Here is a 15,209-nt window from a genome sequence, read left to right as displayed (position 1 = left end):
AGAGATAAGATGGGGCAATAAGAATCAAACCATGCAGGGATTTGAACATGAGGATGAGAATTTTAAATTTGAGGCATTGGTGAACCAGGACCTAATGTAGGTCAGTGAGAACAGGGACAGTGCAGGTTAGGACACGGGCAGCAGAGTTTTGGATAAGCTCAAGTTTATGGAGGGTGGAAGATGGAAGTCCGGCCAGGAGAGCATTGGGACAGTCAAGTCTAGAGGTAGCAAAAGCATGGATGAGGATTTCAGCAGCTGATGGGCTGAGGCAGAGGCAAAGACAGGCAATCTTACGGAGATGAAAGTAGGCGTCCTTTCCGTTCGTGAGCAGGAAATAGCCCAGAACTGAAATATATATTACCAATTACAACAGTGACTACACTTCAAAAGCACTTCATTGGCTGTACAGCGCTTTGGGACGTCCTGAGGTGGCGAAAGGCTCAGTGTAAATGCAAGTCTTTCTTTCTTTTCTTTCTTCCCAGCTCATCTTCACAAAACAATCTGCCGGATAAAATTAGTGGTATGGTTTGAGATTGCTTTCTGATACCTCATAGGGAAAAAATAGAGATAAGCGTTCATGCTTTTTCTCAATCAATCCAATCAATCCACCTGTCATCAATACAAAGTCAAAAAAGGAATGTAAACACTTTCTGACAACTCATTTTGGAAGAGATGTCATGAAACATCATGTCATAAATAAGAAAGCACTGTTTCCAATTAAAAATATTAACTTGAATGGTTTTTCATTTTAATCTACAAGACACCAACATTTTTACTTTGTTTAGTTAAAAAAAAACTCACAGCTGCACATCAAACAACCACAATAAAACCTGCACTGGATGAAAATTCTGGTCTCCTATAAAGTTGGAATTTTTCCAGTACTTGTACTACTTAGTTTGTTCTTGCAGAAAACTCTTCATGTCAAATCTTTTAGATCTGGGAAGACATGTCTGTACTGAGATAGCCAAACCACAGTAAAGTTTAGAGAGACATTCGTTTGCTCGCATATCCTTTCCTTTTCTGCAACATCTGCCTACCAGTTACCCTACCACTACCATCACTAACGTTGCAAGATAAAGGGGACACGACAGTTCATTTAGAATCAACAGCTCCTGTAAGCGTCCCTCTTTGGCAAGTTAGAATTAGTTCCAACTCAAAATTGTAACGCATAGTTACCCCTATAAGAATATTTAAATCTAACCCTCCTTGCAAAAGCTGCCAACAACTCACTATTAAGAAACTCCAGAGCGGAGAAATTCAGTATCGCCCCGCTTGGGGCGCAATTATCGGCCGGGCGCCAAGTTTAGCGCCTGGCGCTAATTATCACCTCCGACTGCAAACTTGGCTTCTATCGCCCCTGGAGGTGATTGGAGCGCTAAATCAGGGGCTACACACCTCTCTTAAGGCGCTAACGCCGAGGAGCGAGGCGCTACCTCAGAGCGCGGGTGAAGCTCGTGTGATGTCAGTTAGCAATGGAACACAGACACACTGGCGCCAGCCAGTTCTTAAAGGGGAGGGTCGATCTTGCTCCCCATCCACACTCTCATTGCAGCCTTGAATCTCGGCCTGGAGAGACCGGTACATCAATTCTGCTGGAAAGAACAATGGAGAGGCCCAGGGAAACAGCTCAGAGTGCAGCCCCCATAGTCTCTTCTAAATTGATGCAAGGAAGGTCAAATCAAAATGAACCTGCAAAGTGCTGCTCAGTACCCAAAACTCCTTCACACAGCGTTGAATCTCTCAGAATGCGTGGTGCAAAAATGTCGCCGACAAAAAAAGGCAGGAAGCGGCCGCCTTTAAATAGCGCTCCCCCCAGTCCCTGCCCGACTGCAAAATGTTCCTGTATACCTGTCGTTGCCAGTGGCAGACGGAAAAGCAGGGGGCGCCACTCAATATCCGGTCTGGGGTGCTACCGGGGAGTTGCACACTCAACTGACGTCACGATCTGCGGGTGCAGGAGATCGTGGCGGTAGTGTTTAGTGCCACCGCAAAATATCTGGTCAATTTCGCAAGCGGTGCAAACATCGCCGCGCTCGGACGTTAGTTGCTTTGCTCCCCATTAGCGCCCTAGGAGCCTAGCTGTCAGAAATTTCTAAGTTTGATGCCTGAACACCCCACCAATATCAGAAAGGGTACTGGGGTGGAGCTAGGATAGTCACAGTCCACTGGTCAAATGAAAATGCTTATAAATCATACACATCAGGAAAAGTAGGATTTTAAAAAATACAATATACGACCAAAAATGTTTTTTGTGGTCAGCCGAGGCTCACATACCTATCACCATGTTCAAGAGTCTCCAAAGCAATCTACTGAAAAATCTATAAAGGTAGGGTTTCTGTTTGCCCGATATGGAGTGCACACTCTCTCCCCTGAGTGGACACACCCCAATTACCCAACCTGGAGAACTTAGGCATAGGTTGGCAGCCAGGGGTGTACAGGGGCACTGCTGCAATGTAATCAGCTAAAATCTCGCAGCCAATCAGCACAGAGTAGAATCACAGGGGGAAAAATTCAGTAGTTTGCGCCTCCCGTTAGCACCTTAAGAGGGCGCCAATTGGGGCGCAAAGCAACTAGTGCCCGGGCGCAGCGATGTTTGCACCGCTCGCGAAATTAACTAGACATTTTGCGGCGGCGCTAAACACTCCTGCCACGGTCTCCTGCGCTGGCAGATTATGACATCAGTCGAGTGCGCAACGTCCCGTTAGCGCCCCGGACCGGATAGTGAGTGACGCCCCCTGCCTTACCGCCTGCCGCTAGCAACGACAGGTTGAGGGGAGCGTTATGCTGTCAGAAATGGACTGGGGGAGCGCTATTTAAAGGTGACCGCTTCCTGCCTTTTTTTGTCGGTGACATTTTTGCACCACGCATTCTGAGTGAGAGAGAGAGAGACTTCTGGAGAGATTCAACGCTGTGTGAAGGAGTTTTGAGTACTGAGCAGCACTTTGTAGGTTTATTTTGGTTTGCCCTTCCTTGCTTCTCCAGCGCTCTGAGGTAGCGCCTCACTCCTCGGCCTTTGCGCCTTAAGACAGGTGTGAAGCACCTGATTTAGCGCTCCAATCACCTCCAGGGGCGATAAAAGCCAAGTTTGCTGTCGGAGGCGATAATTAGCGCCAGGCGCTAAACTTTGTGCACCGCCAATAATGGCGCCCCAAATGGGGCGATACTGAATTTTCCCCCCTATATAGAATCATAGAATAGTACAGCACAGAAGGAGGCCATTCGGCCCATCTAGTCTGCGCCGGCTCTTTCGAAGAGCAATCCAGTTAGTCCCGCTCCCCCGCTCTTTCCCCATATCCTGCAATTTTTTCTCCTTCAAGTATTTTATCCAATTCCCTTTTGAAGGCTACTATTGAATCTGTATCCACCACCCTATCAGGAAGTACATTCCAAATCCTAACCACTCGTTGCGTAAAAAAGATTTTCCTCATGTCGCCTCTGGTTCTTTTACCAATCACCTTTAATCTGTGCTCTCTCGTTATCGACCCTTCAACCATTGGAAACAGTTTCTCTTTATTTTACTCTATCTAAATCCTTCCTGATTTTAAACACCTCTGTCAAATCTCCTCTTAGGTTTCTCTGCTCCAAGGAGAGCAAACCAGCTTCTCTAGCCTATCCACGTGACTGTATTCCCTCATCCCTGGAACCATTCTAGTAAATCTCTTCTGTACCCTCTCCAAAGCCTTCACGTCCTTCCTAAAGTGTGGACACAATACTCCAGCTGGGGCCGAGCTAGTGTTTTATACAGGTACTGGCAAGCTTCCTGCTGTTTCTCTAGCCAAGAACGTTGGGGCATTGGCTTGCACAGTTATCCCAGTGGCAGGTCTAACCCTCCAGATTCCATTCGTGTGCCAATCATCAGCAGTGCTCTGCAGACCTGCCTGGCTCAAGTATTTGATTACAACTTTGTCACAGAGAGTTGACATTGTTCCGAACTTCTAGGCAAGAAATTTACATGAAATAATTAAAGCAAAAAGGTACATGAAAACAAAGCGGAGCAACATGATCCTCTAGTTTCAATCCATTCGTCTATAAATAGAGAAAAACTATCTCCAGCTGGACTTATATTCATACAAGTTAAAACAAATATTTAAAATATATACTAAACGCAATGCTATGGTTGTTTTCTTTCTCATTCAATTTAATTCTCATTCAAACAGATCTCTGATGTTCAACTTTCTTTTCTCCAAGTAGTTGCATGTGCCTTGTGTTTTGGTCTGCTATTACCCATCACAGAATTTTACAGCACAGAAGGAGGCTATCTGGCCCTTCATGCCCAACTTTGAAAGAGCTAGCCAATTAGTCCCACTCCGCTGATCTTTCCCCAGAGCCTTACCTTTCAATTAACTCTTGCTTTTAGATTTATGGTATTGCCAAAACAAATACTCACACTTCATACTATTTAACCCAAAGCAGTGTGAGATAAAGATTTGTCATATGATCTAGAGTTATCTTTTTTACAATACCAGAGATTTAATCAATAGAGCGTCTTCTACTATAGTATAGATACATTTGCCTTTATAATCATTGCTCTCCTTTCAAGGGTTGCACCCACTTAAGTTTTTTCAACTCTGTTACATTCGCTCTAACTTTATTTAATAATGGGCTGTGCTGCACAAGGAAATAAGCTCCATCGGTTTGACCCATGACCTGTACAAGATATGAATCCACAAATAATGTTATTCTATATTCAGGACACTTATCCTAAGGAATTCTATTAATTTTCTTCTTCAAATTATTTTCTTCTTCAAATTAAGTCAATCTTCAGAGTTGCAGGTCTTGCCTGACTGATTGGAGGTGGGAGCTGATTGGTAACCAAAGTGAACAGTGCAGCCCAGGAGGCTAAGAAAGAGAAGTAAAGTCTATTTAACATTTTAAAAAAAGAGAAGCTTAGACAGAAATAGATGCAATGTCTGATGGCAGCCGTGCCTCAACCGAACTCCCACTGGCAGCCCCAACCCAACAAAACTCCCACCAGCAACTCTGGCCATACATCCCCTGACAGCCCTGATTTGACCTGACTCTCAATGGCACCCAGCTCGCACACTCAAAGGAATGAACTTACAGTAAACATCGTTTACTCTTAATGTGAAGAGGATGGTTATATATGGCTAATTAAAGTGTTAGAGGCTTTTCTTAAAAAGATACAAATGAAAGAAATAAATTACGCACTGAAATTAACGACCTCACAGGTGATAAGTCAGATGAAGATAGGCTTGACTCAAAATTATACTCTGCGGCACCGATTACTGTAAAAAGGGAGGATACGGGTTGGAGGTGCACCAAAACCTTCTAAAATAGTCCAGCTTTGGTGCTCAACGCCCAGGAACCATTAATCACAAAGCACTGTTGGGAAACTTCACAACATGTGGCATCAATAAAAACAACACACTATAAACATTCTGACCTGATGCTTCTCCCCAGAAACTTTTAGCGCTGCTTCAGTTCTGCCTAGTGCCAGTTCCTGACGCTGCAACAGCTGCTGAGTGTGTTGAAACAATTTCAAAACCTCCTGATGGAAACAAAATGATTGTAAATGTTTTTTTTTGAACAATACGCAAAATGTAACTAGGAACTCAGAGCACAGAATGTCCTCTGGAACCTAGCGACCATACATTTGTGTACACTGCAAGCTTCTAATGTTCAATCACTATCAGATACAAAACTGCATATTTTCAAATATGCACTGTTTTTTGTACATTATTGCAAATAACAGATACCTAGAAGACAGATAAAGGTAGCAACAAAATCCATGGATTTAGATGATCTTTAGAAATTGCAAGCGTTCGGACATTACCTGTATCCTTAATTGGCCTGTTGCCATTTGACTCTCTTTTTGCTGCCCAAGTTTCAAATTAGAACTGGTAATGGAGCAATTTAAAAAGCTCCAAAACAAATGGAATATTTTGATCATTCACAATTTAGACACAAGAAATTCTAAATCAAGGTTAAAATGAAAACAAAACTGAATAAGCTTGGAATAAAATATGAGAGACTCATAGTGGTATTTGCTATGAATACATGGAAACGCAGATCCGAGTAAACAGCTGAGCAAGACTGGTTGAAAGTGGCAACACAGTTTCGTTACATTTTTACTACTACTACTCAGAGACTTGCTCCCATGCTTAAGTAGTTTACGAAAGTTAGCCCACACCAAAAAAATCTTGTTAAGGACCGTTAAATTTTGGTTCGTTCTGAGGGATAAATATAAAGGTTGAATTTATTACTCACAGTCATTACATGTGAGTTGGTTTCACAAACAAAGGGCAAGATGTCCAACTTTAAATAGAGCATTGCCAGAAGCAGTGGTGAACTGGGGATGGGGGCAGGGAGGTAAACTGGTGCGGGGGTGGGGGAGAGGAGTGGGATGGACTGGGGGAGGGAAGGCTGGTGCAGGAGATGCAGCCACATCCCAGTTATTAACCTGGCTACCCAACCCAACTCTCCCGAGCAGTCTTGACCCGATTCCTGCTGGCAGCTCCCATCCTGGTACAACTTGACTCCCACTTGTGTGACAGCTCACACAATGAAATGAATGAATGAACTTACAGCTGATAAGTAAGCCACAGCTTTATTGCTTTCAGTATAAGTTCACTGTTCATATATCAAAGAAAGATTTGTATTGACAGAAACATTGCAAAACATTTCACAAAGAAATGCTCTGGAATGCCGTAGTTATTACGTAGACAAGACATGTTAGCCATGTTGCATATAGCAAGATCCAACAAACAGCAATGAGATAAATGGTGATAATCTGTTTTTGGTGTTAATAGTTGAGGGAGCAATGTTGGCCAGGATACTGGGTGAATTTTCTGCTCTTCTTTGAACAGTGCCATAGAAATTTAAACATTCACTGAGAAGGAAAAATAAACGAAATGGTATAATTTTAAAGGGGGTGCAGGAACAGAGCGATCTGGGGATTCACATACACAATTTTGTGAAGGTGGCAAGACAAGTTGACAAGGCTGTTGAACAAGCATACGAGAGCTTTGGCTTTATAAATAGAGGCATAGGCGGTGATTTTCACTCAGAAGTCGGGAAGGAGGCGGGACTACAACTTTCGGGGTTGTAGCCCCGCTTCCGTCGAGATGCGGCCAACCCACACGATTTTAACTTGATTGACCTTGTTGAGCCCGCCCAGCGGGCTCAGCAGGCCAATTAAGGGCCACCCGGCAACAGGTGATGTCACAGACTGAAATTTCATCTGTCAAGACATTTTGACAGATGTAATATCAGTGTTTCACAGCTGTTTGAAGCTGTCAAACACTGACAGTCTTACTTCTAACCTGAGTCCTTCTCCACAGACTCAGTTAGAAATCTCACCGGCACAGAAAGCTGCAGGCTGTCACTTTTGACAGTTCGCAGCCGTTCTGCTTTCTGTGCCGGTTAGATGATGGACTCCCGAAACCGAGAGGAAGGAAGGCTAAAAAGGTTAGTACAGGTAATTTAAACTTCTTTACACACTTTAGACACACCAAACACACTTACCTTTGCACTCATGCACCCATCACTCACCTGAACACCGACATCTCGACCCCTCCAAGTCCTTCAACCCGACGGCCCGACTCCTCTAACTTGGCGTGGTTTGGAGCCGTCGGGAATCCCACACTTCAACCTTAAAAATAGGGATTAGGCTAAAAACTGCCTGTTAACTACCTGTTAACAACAGTTAATTGGCACTAATCTCTTCCCGCCTCGGGTAGGCGGGTCCCAGTGCGGGGCGGGTACCCGCCTCCTTTGAAACTTACATGGAGGCGGGTTTGGGGCGGGATGGTGTCGGGACCCCCGAATTCGGGACTTTAACCCTCTGCATGTCTCCAATCCCGACTCCACAGGTCAGTTAAAATCGAGGCCATAGAGTACAAAAGCAAGGAAGTTAAGCTAAACTTTTATAAATCACTGGTTAGGCCTCAGCTGGAGTATTGTGTCCAATTCTGGGCACCACACTTTAGGAAGGATGTCAAGGCTTTTGGAGAGGGTGCAGAGGAGATTTATTAGAATGCTACCACGGATGCGGTACTTCAGTTATGCGGAGAGACTAGAGGAGCTAGGATTGTTCTCCTTAGAGCAGAGAAGGTTAAGGAGATATTTAACAGAGGTGTTTAAAATTATGATAGAGTAGATAGGGAGAAACTATTTCCACTGTCAGGAGGGTCAGTAATTGGCAAAAGAGCCAGAGGTGAGATGTGGAGATTTTTGTTTTTTACGCAGCAAGTTATGATGATCTGCACTGCCTGAAAGGGTGGTGCAAACACATTAAACAGTAAATTTCAAAAGGGAATTGGATATATATCTGAAAAGGAAAAATGTACAAGGCTATGAGGACAGAGCAGGAGCGTGGGGCTAATTGGACACTCAAAGAGCCGGCATAAGCACGATGAGCCGAATGGACTCCTGTTCTGTATGATTCTATGATATGGTTCACCTTAACAATGCAAAGCAATGCTGTACTGTCGGAGTGATGTATTGTCGAAGGAGCCATCCTTTGGATGAGATGCTAAACCAACCTTCTGACCCAAGAGCGGTGAATTTGTCTCTTACAAGTTCAATCATGTGCCCGAGCTGCCAGCAATGCTGGGTCAGACTACCAGCAGGAGTCGGTCAGGGTGGAAGCTGCCTGGGAAAATTGAGCTGGGCCCTGGCTATCAGCAGAAGTTGGGTTGGAGCAGCCAGGGGGAGTTGGGTTAATAAGGGGTGGACCTGCAGTCTACCTAAAGCTGCCACTGCTTTCTGCCCTGCTGTGGATAATGCCAGTCTGGCACCCATCCCACTCCCTGGCTCACATTTCAATCACACTACCTGACAGGACCTCTGTGCCCCAGCCTGTTAAAACAGGATTTGTGAAATCTTCTCCGGATCATTTCAATTAACCTTTGTGCTCACCACAGCTGGATAAATAAAATATTCAAAATTATTACAGGCAGGTCGCGATTGCGCAGATCCTTTTATTAATGCTAACTGATTCAGGTTGAATGGAAATTTCAGACGCAAAGTGGCGCACACCCATTATTGTGATTTCCATTTGTTATTTTTCTACAAGACTAGAAATTCATTATAGCCCAGGAATGGGCAGTATATTTAGAAAAGTTTGAGAATTAGCGCCAGGCGCTAATACTTTAGACTGCACGCAAAATTCATTCTCACTGCTCAAAGAAATGATTGGGGTGCTGAATCAAGTCTTAAAGGCCTAGCTCAGTGGCGTTACACTCAAAGGCTGGACCAATATCGGGTGCAGTCTAACTCAACTCATCATTGCCACAGGCTTTTCCCAGTACTTAAAGGGGAGGTTCATTGATACTGCAGCACCTCATGCTCAGCATTGCTGGCTGTGCAGCTGCCTCAGCAAGGAGAAGCACAAGGAGAAGGAGCTGGAGGACTGAAGCAGGTTTGCTCATGGCAGATCCTCCTCAATCAGGTGCTCAGGGTGATTGAATGCTTCAACAAATGCTACACACCACCATCTGTACCACAAGCTTCACACACTGCCCAAAGCACCACACCCCCAGCGCTCACCCACCAACAATCTGTACCTACCAACACTCACACCCACATCTCACACCTTGCACACAATGACAGCTATTCAACTATGGCAGGCGTAAGGGTCGTTAGTTATTAGAATGAATGGGATATGTTTATGCATAAGTTTATTAATGGAGTTTGCAATATTTTGTGCTCCCTCATTTCACCTTGGCGCCCAGGAGGACATTGTGATATGGCATGATGCAGGGATGATATGATGGGCATGTGGTGAGCAAAAGGGATCTGGGGTTTAAGTCATCCTGGTGTGAGGCTGGAGGTCTGTTTGGAGGAGGTGCCAGAGTTCTGTGACCACCATCTTGGTGATACAGAGCCATCTAATTCACTGCTCCTCGCTTAACTGAAGGTAGGAGAGGTGCTGTCGGAATACCCTTGGGGCGTAAGACCTCCTGGTGAGAGCCCTGATGTCCCTCCTCATCCCTCTGCGCACATGTTCCCGTATTTCTGGCTACCTACGCTCCCTCTTCCGTAGATCCTGGAGGGCGAGGTGGCATGCCAATACAGCCCCCATTAATGTTGCCAAGTTTAGCAGTTTCAATCATTGAACAATAAATGTAGGCACTTTACACTTGCCAGAACACTGCTGATAAAAAAAAACCTTGAAATTACTCATACGACTGCTCCGCTGGGTGAAACTGAAACTAACCTGCCCTGACAGCCGCGAGTAATTAATGCGGATGCCTTTAAATAACGTCCCTGGAGCCGGCTTCTGTCAGCTGTGCACCTGCTCTCCCTGTCGCTGTCTAGTCGAGGCGCAAAGGTAAGTGACGAAAATCAATTTTGCAGATCGGGCACCCAGTGAGCGTTGCACACTCAGTGACGTCACGATCTGCCTGCCATTGAAGTCCCCGGTGGTAACTTGTACCGGCAGCGCAACTGGGAGTACGGATTTGTCGTGCGCCGCTGGATTCGCCTCGCCCCAGCGCTATTGCAACAGGGCCCCATTACCACCCTCTGCCGGCGGTAACGGGAGGCGCTAGCCAACTGAATTTTTCTCCCCAAATCTTTTATTTGTGAAATGGCAAAACATACCCGTAAGAACAAAGTTTCACCACTGATTCGTTTGCCAAGCTTGTTTTAATGCAGTTAGGAGTAAACACATAAACAATGTACTGAACAGAACATGCTTGTTCAAAAAAAGTGCTCCGCATGTGATGGCGTCATTTTACCAACCCGACAAAAGAAAACATACTGATTCCAGCAAACACTGAGCTTAAGCTAACTACTTAGCTGACCTATGGCGTCCCTCCCATTCGTATCATATTCAAGCCAATGTGGATTTAGTAGCATTTATTTGCATATAACAGTAATGTTTTCCTTGTAACCATTTAAACTGCACGTCCATTCACACGAGTGTCACTGGCAAACAACGCTGGTCTGTTGACTTTTAGCGAGTGCTCATTTTTTTGTTAATTTTTTTTGTTGCTGCAATGATCAGGAATGCTGTCAATAAAATACATCCTTTTGCCAAAACAAAGAATGGCATGATACAAAACTCTTTGATGACAATGGCCTAGATATTACCATTGGTGATATTAATAGATGAACACCTAATGCATTTGTATGATATTCCGCTGTCTGCTTTTTGTTACAAACAGATTAGCAACTGAAATAAAATAGCGGACAGAGTAATGTCCTATGAGCACACTGAGAATGCCAATGGTAACTTAGGCTTAAAAATGAAAAAAAAACAAGCAATAAGATTTCACTCCTCTTACATGCACATTTCGGCTTACAAGGAAGACATTCATCAATTTTGTTGCTAAATGGTTTTAATCCAACCTGCTTTTCTTCCTGAACAGCTGATGTATCTTTAGATAGCCTCTTGTTTAATTCCATCTCCTTTAGAAAAATTAAAAATATGAAAAAGTTACGTAAAATGTTCACAACACAACATTCTGCATCCTGTTTGCGCTTACGTTGTAATTAGGGAACTGAAATGGCCAAACTGAGCCTAAAATTTTTATTTTAAAACCCCTGAGGCAATTTGCCGAGCAGTGCATCATAAAGTGGCAGGATACGGGCTCATGCCTGTGATGTAACCTAAGAAATGGAGGCCAAGCCCCATCTTACAAAGGGTAAGGGAAAACCGAGAGCCATCATGGGCCGTAATCACAAAACTCCGAGCAGGCCCGAGAAACAGATCATCTGCCTGCCCTCTCATTGAGGCAATGGTGCACTGAGGACTCGTGTAAGGAGAGGAAAGTACTTTTCTTAAGGTTATGAAATATATCTGTCTTGCCCCACTTTTCTCCATGTACAGGTCTCACCAAGCCATCCACCTCCTGCAGCCAGGATGGCGAGGGCTACTGCAAGGCCTCCAGGATACTTGTCTTCAGCCAGCCAGCAGGAGGTGTGCAACACCTGCCCAGTCATGACTCTCCCTCATTTCCCATTCTGCCTATCAGACCTCAGCTAAGCACCTCACTGTAGCAGTGCGATTAGATGTAGAACAGAACTGTGGGGGGGAGGCATGAAAAAAAATCAGTTAATTACTTCACTGTATAACAGTCGCTGTTTCAAAATGCTGTGCCACACTAGAGAAGGGGTACTTTAAAAAAATGGAGCTGAAGACAATTCTTAAACATTATTTTCAATGTTTGTTACCAATATTATGCTATTGTAATGCCCCAGCTTATCACATTTCAGAAAGTCAAAATTAGAATGGGGGGGAGGGGAATCAATTTTCTTAAGTATAACACAGTGGGGGTCATTTTGACTTTGTGCGCTAGTGTAGAACAGGTGATACTTCCCTCCCAATTTTTATTTCCACTGATGTAAAACGGGCTGCCAATTCGCCAGCAACTGTTTTACACGATCACACAAAGTTAACCCCATCGGTTTTGACAATGATTTTAGAAACAGCTCCCAAAAATATAGCAACCGATCCCAAGAACTCCACTGTAAAATCATTTGTGTTTATATCTACTTAGCTCCCTCTTAAGAGTTACACAGTGACTAAATTTTAAATTTGTTATGCAACCATCTGCAGCTTTTGCTTCAGTTCTTGCAGCTGTTGTTGCTGTGCTGAAAGATGGATGTTTTCTTCTCCCAGTTTGCACTGAGAAGTGACCTTGGATCTTATCAAGTCTGCAGTTACTTTCTCCAGTTCCTGAATAGAGACAAAAGTGTACAATAGGTCATTTGAATATCGTCCACTTTGAAACTGCCATTTCTTTTCTTTTTTTGAAGAAAAAAATGGAAATCTAAACAACTTTGCGCCGTCAAAAAAGAAACCAAGCTGGTGGCCGGTCAACATTACAAGCCAAACTCTTCCACTTCAACAGCTTCCCTTTCAATTCCACAAGAATGGTATAAATTTAAATCATTAATTTACTCCACTGTTTGAACTGATGGGTGTAAAAAATAAATGCTACGCGCTTTGATCTCAATTAATGGCAACTTATGGAACTTCAAGTCATAAATATTCTGCCCTTTTCTCCCCCACCCCCTCCCTTTCTGGTGCATGGTAGTCTGCTTTATATCCTTCGCTCCTTGAGCACATTGACATTTACTCAGACAAACGGCAGAGGTTATGAATGTAGCTCTCTGATAGTATCAAGGATTCTTGATGATGCCATCATAACGAACTAAGCATTCAGCGCAGTAATAGTTTTATCTGGCAAATGTTTGGTCTGTTTAACTTTTCTCTGAAAAACTGGAATTCCATCTTATCGCATCGCAATTGTTGAACTGCTCTGGACTAAATCAAATAATGGTACCAACAGGTTTAATTTTATGTGGTAATTGCAAATGCATTGTAGTAGTTTTATATCTAAATCTTAAAATATAGCATTTTTTAAATTAACTATATACATATATTCGTGCACAATAAAACGACTTTCTCATTAAGTGAACTAATTTACAGCAATTCAGTTAGGTGAAGCTCAGGGAACATAGGAACAGGAGGAGGCCACTCAGCCCCTCGAGCCTGTTCCGCCATTCACTGAGATAGAATGGGCCTATACTCTCTGGCGAATAGAAGAATGAGAGGTGATCTCATTGAAACATATAAGATACTGAGCGAGATTAGCAGGGTAGATGCTGAGAGGCTGTTTCCCCTGGCTGATTGGTCTAGAACTAGGAGGTATAGTCTCAGGATAAGGGGTTGGCCATCTAGGACTGAGACGAGGAGAAATTTCTTCACTCAAAGGGTTGTGAATCTTTGGAATTCTCTACCCCAGAGGGCTGTGGAGGCTCAGTCGTTGAGTATATTCAAGACAGAGATCGATAGATTTTTGGACTCTAAGGGAATCAAGGGATATGGGGATAGTGCGGGAAGGTGGAGTTGAGGTAAAAGATCAACCGTGATCCTATTGAATGGCGGAACAGGCTTGAGGGGCCGTATGGCCTACTCCTGTTCCTATATCTTATGGTCTTAGATCATGGTTGATCTGTATCCTAACTCCATTTACCTGCCTTCGCTCCATATTGCTTAATACACTTGGCTAGTGAAAATAAAAACATAAGAAATAGGAGCAGGAATAGGCCACTTGGCCCCTCGAGCCTGCTCCGCCATTCAATAAGATCATGGCTGATCGATGGCTCAAAGCCACTTCCCAACCTGCTCCCCATAACCCTTCACTCCCTTATCTTGCAAAAATTTGTCTATCTCCACTTTAAATGTATTCAATGGCCCAGCCTCCACAGCTCTCTGGGGCACAGAATGCCACAAGTTCCTCCTCATCTCAGTTATAAAAGGCGACCCTTTATTCTGAGACTGTGCCCCCGAGTTCTAGATTTCCCCATAAAGGGAAACATCCTCTCTGCATCTACCTTGTCGAGCCCCCTCAGTATCTTATATGTTGCGATAAGATCACCTCTCATTCTTCTAAATTCCAATGAGTATAGGCCCAGCCTGCTCAACCTTTCCTCATAAGTCAATCCCTGTTCCTGGGACTAGGGACAGGGTCACTGGCAAGGCTGGGAAGCTAAGCAGAGCCAGGCCAAGGAGCCCCGAGGAGGGGCAGTTGGTGAGAAGGTCACGGAAGGAGGAGCGGCTGGTGAGCAGGCCCGGGCGTTGGGCTGAAGATTGTCGGACAGGAGGAATGGTGGAAATGGAATGGCGGCGTGCACCGACGCAGCGGCTTTGCTTCTCCCAGTCATGGGAGCTTGCAAGATCACATTTCGTTGTTCATGTACTTGTGCAATGACAATAAAGTTGAATTATTATTATTATTATCCTCATCTCTGGAATTAACCTAGTGAATCGTCTCTGAACTGCCTCCAATGCCAGTATATCATTCCTTAAATAAGGAGACCAAAACTGTACGCAGTACTCAAGGCGTGGTCTCACCAATACCTTGTACGGTTGTAGCAGGACTTCCCTGCTTTTATACTCCAACCCCCTTGAAATAAAGGCCAACATTCCATTTGCCTTTTTGATTTAAAATCGGGATCAGTACAAGGGCACGCTCTGTGGCTCTGCACATTTGATAATTCTCCTATATTTTACAGGATTGGTCCTACATCTGATTCATTTTACCTAAATAATGTCAGCTAAATCTGTCCTAAATCAATCAAAAGGAAATAAGGAAACTAAAACAGATTCAAAGTGAAGGACATTTTTATTATTTTTATGATAGGATCACAGAATCACAGAATCACAGAAACCCCACAGTGCAGATAGAGGCCATTTCGGCCTATCGAGCCTGCACCGACACATATCCCACCCG

General features: G+C 44.1%; 1 protein-coding gene across 1 annotated transcript in view; it reads right to left on the bottom strand.

Annotated features, from left to right (window-relative positions):
* ccdc73 (coiled-coil domain containing 73) overlaps positions 1 to 15,209 on the bottom strand; it is a 207,098-nt gene that overhangs the window by 69,390 nt on the left and 122,499 nt on the right. Inside the window, exons 11-13 of the mRNA XM_086008260.1 lie at positions 12,518 to 12,646; positions 11,317 to 11,376; positions 5,405 to 5,509 (exon numbers count right to left, since the gene is read on the bottom strand). Coding sequence (XP_085864386.1) covers positions 5,405 to 5,509; positions 11,317 to 11,376; positions 12,518 to 12,646 — 294 coding nt within the window. The remainder of the gene's footprint in view (positions 1 to 5,404; positions 5,510 to 11,316; positions 11,377 to 12,517; positions 12,647 to 15,209) is intronic.

This window comes from Somniosus microcephalus, chromosome 15 (genome assembly GCF_052327205.1).
Source record: "Somniosus microcephalus isolate GS21.2 chromosome 15, FLI_Smic_1.0, whole genome shotgun sequence".
Lineage (NCBI taxonomy): Eukaryota > Metazoa > Chordata > Chondrichthyes > Squaliformes > Somniosidae > Somniosus > Somniosus microcephalus.
Note: the sequence above shows the minus strand (reverse complement) of the source record. Positions and strands in the feature narration are given on the sequence as shown.